General features: G+C 43.1%; 3 protein-coding genes across 3 annotated transcripts in view; 1 reads left to right on the top strand and 2 right to left on the bottom strand.

The window, feature by feature from the left end:
* dnajc16l (DnaJ (Hsp40) homolog, subfamily C, member 16 like) overlaps window positions 1-1,773 on the top strand; it is a 7,955-nt gene extending 6,182 nt beyond the window's left edge. Inside the window, exons 14-15 of the mRNA XM_076140980.1 lie at window positions 1-39; window positions 207-1,773. The exon at window positions 1-39 is cut by the window's left edge and continues 132 nt beyond it. Coding sequence (XP_075997095.1) covers window positions 1-39; window positions 207-687 — 520 coding nt within the window. The 3' untranslated portion in view covers window positions 688-1,773. The remainder of the gene's footprint in view (window positions 40-206) is intronic.
* Window positions 1,774-1,911: 138 nt separating this feature from the next.
* LOC142991031 (cytidine deaminase-like) lies at window positions 1,912-3,996 on the bottom strand. The gene is made up of 4 exons (XM_076140981.1): window positions 3,722-3,996; window positions 2,606-2,840; window positions 2,262-2,319; window positions 1,912-2,161 (listed from the first exon to the last, which is right to left on the bottom strand). The coding sequence occupies exons 1-4, from the start codon at window positions 3,876-3,878 to the stop codon at window positions 2,021-2,023; spliced, it is 591 nt and encodes a 196-aa protein (XP_075997096.1). The 5' UTR covers window positions 3,879-3,996; the 3' UTR covers window positions 1,912-2,020.
* Window positions 3,997-6,464: 2,468 nt separating this feature from the next.
* Window positions 6,465-10,440, bottom strand: LOC142991206 (trypsin-like). Its single transcript, XM_076141249.1, has 6 exons — window positions 10,378-10,440; window positions 9,908-9,976; window positions 9,586-9,736; window positions 8,294-8,435; window positions 7,740-7,997; window positions 6,465-7,007 (listed from the first exon to the last, which is right to left on the bottom strand). Exons 2-6 carry the CDS (start codon window positions 9,966-9,968, stop codon window positions 6,852-6,854), a joined length of 768 nt encoding a protein of 255 aa, XP_075997364.1. The 5' UTR covers window positions 9,969-9,976; window positions 10,378-10,440; the 3' UTR covers window positions 6,465-6,851.
* Between the last annotated feature and the right edge of the window lie 1,167 nt (window positions 10,441-11,607).

The following is an 11,607-nucleotide window of genomic DNA, read 5'->3' on the forward strand; positions in this document are numbered from 1 at the left end:
GCTCAAGAAGTTTGCCAAGGAGGTTTTCTCGTTCTCCGGGTACGTCCTGCTGCAGTTTGAATAAGAATTGTGAATTTAAAGGACCAGACCCAAACTGAATTCATTACATGTGCGTGATGTTTGTGCCACACTGCTGTCCCAGGAGGAAACAGGACAGAGGACACCTTCTTCACTTAACACTTATTCTCCTCCTTGTCCACCCACAGCACTCAGAACCTCCACTTCTCCTTCCTCAATGCCGATAAGCACAGTCAGTGGATGCCGTCGGTTCTGAGCTCCACCTCTGAGGCTGCACAGAATGTGGGCCATTCGGACGACGACGAGGAGTCTTCAGACTACGCCGGCCACGTCCTGGCCCTCAACGGCCACAAGAAATACTTTTGCATGTTTAGACCGGTCTTCACCGGCGACGATCCCACCGACTCCGTCTCCTCCGAGGCCTCACTCTCCTGTGGCAGCAGGAGAAAGTCCCGTTCGAGGTCCCGCTCCCGCTCCCACTCTCGATCCCGCTCCAGCTCCAAAGAGGACGGAGCGGGATCGAAAAGAGGCTCCACCAGGGCCACCAACATAGAGGTCCACCACAAGCTGGACAGGCTGGGACTGTGGATGGAGAGGCTGATGGAGGGCACCCTGCCCCGGCTGCAGGTCCCCGCCTGGCCCTCTCTGGACGGCCCCACAGAAAGCTGAGGCCAAAGCAGAGAAAGCAAGCAGGTACACGACACGTTTTGCGTGTCAGATAGTTAATACTGAGACAGACAGACGGGAAAGGCCGGACCCCCATCGGGAAAGTCTTTCTGTTTTTACTAAATCACCCTAGAGGAAATACTCACTCATTTTAGAACGACCACAGAGCCTTTATGTTTCTCTCATAGATCACAGGGTCGCCTCAGACTGTCACTGACCTCTGACCTTTAACTTTCATATCGCTCTGACCGAGACATCAACACAGACTTTGTAGGCAGCATTTGTTTTGAAGCCAGACGCACTCAGTCGCTTTATGATATATTAGTTGTTGCTCATCGTTGTGCGTCCCAGTTCAGTCGAGCGCTTTGCTCCTGTAGATCTGTTTGGATTCCATGAAGGTTCACTGCAAATCACAGCATGTAGGCAGCGGCGACTGACTGACTTTACGCAGCTCTAATTAAATGTCTTAAGTGAACTGTGAATTTTGTTTCAGGCACTTGATCATTTGTGACAGAATAAGGTTCTTCCTCATGTGTCTCAGTGCTGCTCACACTCCTCCGGTTTTGTCGGTGGTTTTGTTTGGAGCGTCAACGTTCCAGTTTACAGCCGGGGTCTGAAACGCAGCCGCGCTAAATATCGTCCAGGTTCATCGCTGCTCACTTTTCTGCTTTGTTTTCCGATCGCGGCTGATTTTGCCGCCCAGGCTCCTGTGCCGTACCGCGTCTGTTCCCTAACGTCCCTAAATGTAACTGCATGGAGAAAGTAGAGCTAGAATGACTGAGGATGAACGCGTGCAGTGAATCTGCACTGGCAGCTTATTCATGTTTCCCCCCCCTTCTCTTATTCTTCTGTTAACTCCAGACTGATCAAATAATAATTGCCGCTATACTAACTTGTTCAAAAATTCTCTTTGCTTGTTTGTCTTTTGAAAATAATTTAAAAAATAAGATCTTATGAGATGAAGTCAATGGTATGAAGAGAAAGTTCAAGGTAAACACTGTTTATTTATGAAATTACAGAGATATGTTTGACTTGTTATGATATTTATTTCCTTTCCCCCCTCATGTGTCCCAACTAATAAATATTTTTGTCTACAACAACACAGCATTCAGTGTGTTAATGCAGCGCCACAGGTCACTTTAGATCACAGACCGCGTGACATAAAGGTGTTTTTAAAATCAACCAACGACCCTCATGTGGTTGTTATTGCAGTAAACAGAGATGTGCAAAGTCTGGAGAAGTATTTACAGAAGTCAAAGTTACAGCTACACATGAAGACGGATTTCTAATGTCCAGTAAACATGACCATCATCTGCTGGTTCAAGCTCTTATTGGCTCAGTACTTATTGGGAATATTCAGGACTTGCTTCGCGGACAGATCTTCCGGGCCGAAGGAGTTGGGCAGCAACTCGCTCACGTTGGTCTTCACATATGAACCATCGGGCTTGGACAGATACACGTCCAAGCTCGCCCCAAACTGTGTGAGAGCAAGAAGACAGTAGTCTAAACGGGTCAAATCTGGGAACTCTTAAACATTATCCTGAAAAGGAGAAATGAACCTCTCTCTCTCTCTTTACCTCTCTCATGAACTGTCTGCAGCCGCCACACGGGGAGATGAACTGATCCTTCATGTCACTGCAAAGAAGAAAATGTGGCATTACAGGACACAGAAACGCACAGTATGAAGACAAAGTCCAAGTAGGTCCAACAGGTAGGTCCAACAGGTCCTACAGGTCCTACAGGTCCAACAGGTCCAACAGGTCCAACAGGTCCTCTTCATACCTGATCTCCAGTGCTCAAAGAAAGGAGGGAGGCTAAATGCACAATCAAGTTTAGGAATAGTGAGCAATAAACATTTTTTTGACTTATGCTTTCGTGTGTGTGTGTGTGTGTGTGCGCGCGTGTGTGCGCGCACACACACCCAAATTTCGACACAGGAATAGGGAGCACAGACAGCAGAATGGGAGTCATGGTTATTTTGGGTTCAGCTGGTTCACATTTCCCGGATGCGTTAGTTAAGTTTTGTCCGATCTTGGCCGTGTACCTGGCGATGGCAATGGCCTTGAAGCTCCTGTAGCCCTCGGACACGGCCTTGGAGATGGTGTTTCTCTCGGCGCACATGCCCAGATTGTAGCAGGCGTTCTCCACGTTGCAACCTAAATGAGTAAGTAAGTAATAATAGTAAAAAAGTGGTCATGAATCTGAGTTGAAATCAACATCACACTGTTAAATTTACAACATCCTGAAATAACACTGTGATGGCCTTTGACCCTGAAATAACCTGTCTATTTATTTACTCTGTCCTGACCTGATGATTGCTCAGTGGTCCTTTGCACTCCCAACCTGTTTGTTTCCCAGACCTTTGGGAGCACACGTGACAGGGGCCAGTTATGAATTCGGCTTTTGGTTTCATGTCCCGGGTGACGCAACAGATCAACACTGTTGATCCCTAAAGCCAGATTGTGTTTGGACACAGGTAAATGATTTAGACGTACTGATAATGTTTGATCCCTTTCAGGACTTAATGGTGGTTTGCTCTCTCGCCTCTACATATTAAAGTCAAACCTTTGCTCTGACTCTCCCTCAGGTGCTGTTTATCTTTTTTCAGGTTATCGTTAACATCAAGATAAACAAATTAATCTAACAGTTGCAATCTCTTGTGGAAATTTCTAAGTTACCAGAATCACTTCCTTAGTCACAGATTGAGTCACCTCCTGCTTAGTTTCTTTCCATTCTTGCTTCACCGTTGTGTGCACTTTATAGCGTATCATTCAGAATTTCAACACATCTTACAAGTCTATATGAGAAAATAATTAAGAACTATACTAACATTTGGACAGTCCAATGTTAATATCCAACGAGCACTAAAAGTTCATGTTCAATAAACCTCTATACAGTTTTAATCCTCAAATGAGTTGATCATCATAAATAGAAGTTGGAGATTCGTGACCAAATTATCCCAGTTTGACAAACAAAACATCTCTCACACTCATGTCGACATGTTGATATGAACTTCTCCGTATCAAACGCTCTTTACCTGTGTACACGCAGTCATCACAGGTCAGGAGAGCCGCTCCTACCCTGAACTTGCTGTAGGGGCAGTAGGCCTGCTTCTTTGCCTCTTGGGACTTCTGGATCAGGTTTTTCACTGTTTCCTCTGATAACAGCATAGAGCCACGGGCCTTAATATCCATCACCTTGCCTCTTAATTGGACTTCCTCCGTGCAGATGGACAGGGTTTTGTCTTGCCTGGGGTTGTGTCAGTCAGTAACTGAGTGCTGTGGCTGCTAGTCCTCCTGCTTAAGGTCAGACTGACACAGAGGGGAGGGACATTCCTACACAGCTACTCACACTTGATGTTCACACTGCATGATGCAATATTTTTAGTGTGATAATGTTGCCAGAATTTGGAATTAGGTAACCAGTCCCAAAGGTCCACTAGCCTGATGTTTTTGCTGGTTCTTTCTTATTCAACATGTGAGTTTGAAGTCCTCAGTCGGCCCTGCTAACTGATCTCGTCTGTTTCCCCCAACAAACAGAATCTGCTGCTGAGAAAGTTTTTATAGACTCAGATACACTAAACATCAGGCCTCTGGCAGGAAAATCATTATTTTGTTATGCTTATCTTGTCCGCTGTGAACTTTTTGAATTGAATAAATAATACAAAATAAAGAAGAAGAAGAAAAGGAATGCATTCTGATACGCATGACAGCTTTTATTGTACATTCAAAGTGCTTTACATAGGCAGAGGAAAACATTAAAATACATCAAATGAAGTGCAGTTGTAAATTGTAACTAAGATAGAATAAGACAAGGATAAGTACATGAGAAAATGTTGGCAGCGGCAGACGGAAAAACTTCAGCCTTGATTTTTAACAGCTGAGAGTTGCAACATTTTCCGGGAATTTGTTCTGGATATGTGGTGTATCAAAACTGAAAGCTCTCTCTGCATGTTGAGTCAGCTGCAGACACTGTCACAGCAATCAAGCATACTAAAGATACAACGCCCTCTTGTAAATGTAATTGTGAAACTGCTGTTAGATAGTTCAAAGTTCAAGATCCAACTTTAATTGTCATGTGTGGTCAAAGAAGTATAGCAACAGTGAAATGTCCTCTCTTTGTTTTTTGTTTGTTTCTCTCTTCTCTCCTTCTCTTTACCACAGACTATGATGCCATTTGTAGAAGCCTACATTGCTGTTTGACATCATTCTGTTAAAACTGTATATCACCTATGACATCATCCCTTCACCATCACTGATGTCATCCTGGACTCTACGCCCACACTACTGTGCCGTGTTCTTGCAACCTCCAGCAGCCGTGGCTTCCTGCTGTTTCAACTTCAATCTACTTGTACCTCATGTTGCCTTTTTTACCTCAGGGTCTACGTAAAAAGTTTAACAACAACAATAATGATGATACAGCCTTCCTTCTTTCTCCCTATCTCTCTCTCTCCTCCTCCCCCTCTTTCTGTATAAGGAACGATCTCCAAAATATCCTATTATTGAATGCGCAATGTCATGTAAAATGTTTTCTTCAATAAAAACAAATAGTAATAAACAACAGTGAAATGTTTTTTCTACGAGTTCTCCAAATGTGCTCCATACAACATTTAAGTGTCAAAGGTGCATGCTGGTCACTACTACTGCTTACAATTTAATATACAGTCTAAAAAATGCTACATAGTGCAAAGGAGAAAGGGAACTCACATGTGTGTTTATAAAGTGCAGAGGAGAGAGAAAGAGTGTTGTGTGATAGTAATAGTGATGTAATGTCATGTGTGGCTGTTGAGGAGTCATGTGGTTTGAGGATAAAAACTCCTCCTGTGTCTACTTGAGTCCTGGGAGGATGGAGTCTTTCCTGATGTTGAGAGGCCTGCTTGTGCATCTTCTGGTGTATGAGTCCTGCACAGATGGAAAAGGGGAGCTGCAGGGCTTTCTGGTTCGGCACTTTGCAGTTTCCAAACCATGCGGTGATGTTTCCCGTCTGTGACTGCAGTGTAGTATGATTTCAGGATGGTTGGTGACATCCTGAATTTCCCGGTTCGCCTGAAATGGTTTAGGCGTTGTCTGGTGTTGCCTTGCCAACTATGGAGTTTACTTGTGTGGTCCAGGTGAGTGCAGACAGTCGAGAAAGAACAACATGTGTGACCTCAGATCGTGGACGAACTGTATATCCGGACTAGGATGTTGTTTAGCGGGTCAGATGATTGATGCTAAACCAGAAATGATGAAGTATGAAAATCAACTCAATGTTTATAGACTAATAGCTGTGCTTCATGGGGGCATATGAACTGTGTAAATGTTTGTGTGACTTGATGCTCACTCAGAATGTTCCCTACTTAGTGAGTCTCTGCTTCTAAACAAAAGACTTTGATTGTCCACCAGAATGAATTTGAGAATTCATTTGCCACAGCAAGAGCAAAGCGGAGAACAAAAGAAAAAGCATCAGCACTGTCTGCACAATATACAGCTTGATAGATCAAAGATGAGGGATTCTGATTGTATGACTTAGGGCTCCTTTTCCTTAAACATTAAGTTTGCAGAAAAGCAGAAGACTAAACTTCTGAATTATACTGTCCAAGTGTTTTAAATTGAGTGCAGTTCTGTCTGAGGTAAATAATCAATGAAATGCTTTTTACCTGTTGGTATTATTTGTAATTTATTATTAATTATTGTTTAATATTGTTGGACCTTTTCAAGGCAGATGACCGATAACAAAGGAGAGAGAAGAAAGTGTGAGAAAATACATAATTTTATTGTTTCACCCAACTCTTCTGTACTTTACACTCTGGGTCAGTAAGGAAATTAATTAAGCGATATTAAACGAGCACACACAATCAATTTTGTAAAACTAAATGCACAGCAGAATAACTATGAAATACAAGGAATTGTACAGTAGTAGAGTATTAGTCAGACATGGTGTATACACTGTAATAACCTGAGTCGTCTAGGTGACGATCACCGAGTGGAAACAATGTCACTCCACTGTGAGTTACATGTGTCTCACACTCTCATGTATATACATTCCTGTTAGACGCTTTTCAGCAAACATTCATTTTCCTAGTTATTGCAGGTCTATAAAAGACAAAGTAAACTAATTTGTCCTGTGGGTCCATCAGGATCCATTCAAATCTCCATGACAATACGTTTCAGTCATGATGCTCAGTCTCATTTGGCTTCCACGCCTACTATCCAGTGGATCCAGCCGAGGTAGTTTCTGACCTTGGAGTAGACGCCAGGGTATTGCCGGTACGCACATCCAATGCCCCAAGACACGATGCCTTCAAATCTATCGTTACACATAAGAGGCCCTCCTGAATCACCCTGACGACGGATAGGGAAACGAGAAATAAAAGAGATTTTGTTCAGGCAAGGCAAAACATTAAGCATTAAAGAAATGATGACAATTAGTGAGGATTCTCTCATGTTATGCTCCGTTACTCTGAATGTACATCCTTTTTGTGTGTGTTACAAGATATTTTTGTGACCAACAAACAGCATAACAGCATAACAGCATAACAAAGTCAAAGTGAACCAAGATTTTTTGGTATCAAGTGATTTTCTTCGCATAAAGAAAGACTGTGATCACTGCTTCACAGTCATGACTGCTCTGGATCGAATGACTCGACTCTAACAAGCCTTACACACCGGCCATTTGTCACCAATGAATCTCAGAGGATAAATGCTGTCCACCATTGACCAAAGACTCAACAACACACAAAGTTGCCTTGAACTACTGTTAGATAGCCGATGACCTGGACGACTGAGAACGTCACACATAATTTATACAAAGACTATACTTAGTTATGAGGTGCTATTAATTCCAGAGAACAAAGAGAATTTAAAATGCAGTCAAAATCAAAGTCTTGGTCTTAATCCGAGGATTAGGATTCAAAATACACTATGCTGCATTTCTTACATTTTACATCTGCTTGTGTAATCTGGAAAAAGAAACCACCCAGAGAGAAATCACACAAAACTATCCAAAATGAAACTTTGCTCATGGTTACCCTCAGTGTCAACATGAGTAATGTGAGTGACAGCTTTCTCTCTCACCTGACAGGCATCTTTTCCACCTTGGAGATGTCCAGCACAGATCATGTTGTTTGTGATCCTGAAGTAGTAGTAGTTCTGGCAGTTTGGGATGGTGTACACGGCGACAGACCTCAGGACGGAGGACAGAGTGAAGCTGTGTACCCAGGTCACTCCCCACCCACTGACCGTGCACCAGGTGTAGCCACCCAAGGGGGGCGAGTTGAATTTGGGCAACGTTGCCAGGTAGACCTTGTCATTAAGCGTGGCTGACCGCTCCAGCTGAGCCACACAGATATAATTCATCAGTCAATCAGCATGACACAAAATATCAGTTAGGTACTCACATTACAAAGGAGATACAGCATGATAGTAAAAATTGTTATTGCTCATCAAAACGACATGAGGTACTATGCTGCTTTTGATGCAGCTCAATTATAAACATGAATAAAATGCAAAGCAGGCGATCAAAGGACAAAGATAGATATGTAAATCTAAACGGAAGAGATTCTTTATTCAATGAAGTCAGATCAGTGCTGCCTTTGTTGTTTGTATACTGTATCCTGCCAGGCACATACCTTAACTAGCATGATGTCATTGTCAAATGTCCACATAGCGTATTTGTGATGTTGGATGGCTCTAGAGACATTGAAGCGCTGAAGTGCAGTTCCACTCTCCCTGATGTTGTGCTGACCCAGCGACACTGTGATCAAGTGAGGCCTGTATGAACACAAGAAAAGGCAGATTTGGCATGACGCCTGTGCACAGACAACATGAGAAGCTTCATCAGAACTTGAAACATTGCTGCTTGAAACTGCCTGACACACATACCTGTGCTATTCAGGGAAATAGTTGCATTCCTCATCATCTCTTTAAGGAAAATGTGTGTCCTTGGGTAATACTTAAAGAATCAATGAATACTTTATAACACTGCAGTGGCTCAACGATCAATTACCACTGAACTACAACCTGATCATTAGCTTCAGCAAGGTAGGATTCATAATGGAACATACATGTGGAGCATGATGACTGCGTATGATATGAAGAGCAGGTGCAGGGAGTGTTAAGGGAAGCAATAAGAAGGTTTCTCTGAACTTCCAAATCACATAATACCTACCTGAAGCAGTCACATACATGTCAGGGTGACCTTTGACCGTCTAAGTCTTATTGACTTTTTGTTATTTTGGAAATGCCGCAAGCCCAAGAAACAGCAGTGTAAGTTAAAGTGTGTTTCCTTGTTTCTCAGCATGTGTGCCTCTAATAGCGCTCATGAGTCGACATCTTAAATCAGCCACAGTGCAGCCATCTGTTCATGTTCCACTTCCACTGCTCCCCACTGTTTCATTTGACCACTTATTACTTGTGATTACTTGTGCACTTAAACTAAAACTCCCTTTTTTCGTTTATCCAAACGAATGTATAGATTGAATTTACGGAATCAATGCACACAAAGGGGATAATAAAGGAAGGCTGGTCCCTTCACTGCCATTGTTCTGTGGTTATTGCGCTCCTCTGGGGAAACATTACACGCGTGATCCTTGGGATTCTAGACTGACATCAGCTGCACAAACATGCTCCACCTGCTCTGGTATCATAAACTACTGGACCAGTTGTTCCAACTGGGTCAGATCCCTCTGCTGCAGTGATCCGATACCGTCTCCTCAATAGCTTTTGTTTTATTATTTGTACTTTCCCTTTTGTTTGGCTTTTAACACCCTGCTATCTAATTCTGGCTTCTTCTGTACTTTATTTTTCCCTGCTAATACCTGTTTCCACTGTCTGATTTTGCCAGCCCCTGTTAGTTGAGCGTTTCGTGTACACTTTCATAACTCTGAGTAGATGCTAGACACCTGAAAATGCAGTAACTCACGGTCTCCAACAGTGGGCAGCAGACACCACCCACTGGGTTCGGATGAGCGTGCCCCCACAGTAGTGATGATCCAGGTACTCCAGGGAGGCCTGAAACCCGACGCTGTGCTGGTCGACCTCTGACCCTCCGACAATCCTAGTCCCACATACATCTGAGAAGTGGTGGTGTGGATGGATGGATGGATGGACACAAAAAAATGTGAGGATTTCAATGATTTCTATGTGTTTTCAGGGAAATGTCCAGGGAAATTTTTGACAGATGCTTCAAACTCTAAAGACTTCACGTGAGAAGTGAACACAGTAAAGCTGCGACAGATTCTTACCTGGTATGTGTGCGACAAACACAAGGAGCAGTGAGAGGTGACAGGGTAGAGCCAAGTTCATCTTAGCTCCTACCGAAAACAAGATGACACACTCAGCAAGATAAACAAGCAAGTGTCTGTGACTGTATGAGGCTGCAGTAACAAGGATTTCCCCTTATGACTCATGACTTCCCTGTGTTCAGTTATAAATACAGTGTATAGTTACAAGATACACACAAAAACGCCTCATCCATGTTGTTACCAACAATACAGCTTACTAGTAAATATTTCCTTCACTCGGCAATAAAATAGGTCCCTTGGTCGGCTTATGTCTAAGTTAAAAAGCTTTACTGTAGAATAACAACGCAGATTTCTGTCAGTGAACTTATGCGTTACATCAAACACTAACCCTCACTTATCTAGTCTATTAATCATATCAAATTCCAACTATCAGACTGACCTAGTATCCATTCAATAAAAAGTTGCCTCACCTTATCAAGAATCAAGTCAAGTCTTATTTCCAGCATGCACACACACTCTCACACACTCCTCTCATACCGGGAGTATGAGAGGTAAACTAAGCTGAGAACACTCAGGCCTTATTTATATTGTAACCACTCCCATTCTTCCCTGCCATTGTCCACCATATATCTTAGTGTCATGTGGTGAATCCCTCACACACAGAAAGCAGAGAGCTTGACCTAGTACATGAAAAAACAGCAGCCTTCTCTTTTATTACGCCTCTGTTTGTTCTCACGGATTCCTCCTATTGTCCAATAATGGAAGAAAGCAAAGCTTTACAGAGATGAAACCCAACAAGCCGGAGAAATGATAGAATATACTCTGCAGACATGTTGTTGGTGTATCCGGTGATCTAAAACAGGGCAGAACAAAAGCTCAAATGATTATCACAGAGTAATATATTTGCCCTCCAGTGCAGCACCAAGTGAGGATGTGGGAGATCTGAACCTAAAAAAACGCTTTTTTATGAGTAATCCTAATATGATTAACTGTGCAAACAAAGAGGAATAGCTGCTGATACTGTTTTGGCAAATGCATATCCGTGCATGTGCAGCTTCCTTTCAGCGCCTAGTTAATTCGAGGTCAACACAAACAGTTGTAATACAAAATGTATTAAAGCTGTACAGCCTGTTTACATCTCTGTAAATCTTATCTGCTTTCTGTCCCATTCTTTTACTTCGGCTTTCACTCTGCAGCTCGCTCTCTCTCTCTCTCTCACACACACACACACACACACACACACACACACACACACACACACACACACACACACACACACACACACACACACACAAGGAGGAGGTGTTTGAGTTGCAACTCATAGCTTCTATATTGTCTGCAGACTCCCCAAGGAGTCAATCCGACTGTGAGGGTGAAAGTAGATAGCGTGCTCTCAGTCTTCCCGAGGTGCTAATCTGAGGTGACAAGACGAATGTGTCCCTGTGTGTGTGTGTGTGTGAGAGAGAGAGGGTGAGAAAGAGAGACACGCATGTACACGTGTCTTCAGTGAGAAAGAGCGAACAAGGAGGTTTTTTCTCCAGAAGGCCTTTGTGTTGGTTTGTATAAGTGTGTTAATAAAACAGATCAACCACCAAGCAAATATGTGTAGAGTCAGATTCAGACAGCGGGAGGACACACATGTCCGTCTGTCCCAATCTACAGGGAGAGACATCAATTATTCAGTCTCCTGCCAGGCTTTG

This window comes from Genypterus blacodes, unplaced genomic scaffold (assembly GCF_046128005.1).
Source record: "Genypterus blacodes isolate CSIRO-AG114 ecotype Tasmania unplaced genomic scaffold, CSIRO-AGI_Gbla_v1 ptg000017l_1, whole genome shotgun sequence".
NCBI lineage: Eukaryota > Metazoa > Chordata > Actinopteri > Ophidiiformes > Ophidiidae > Genypterus > Genypterus blacodes.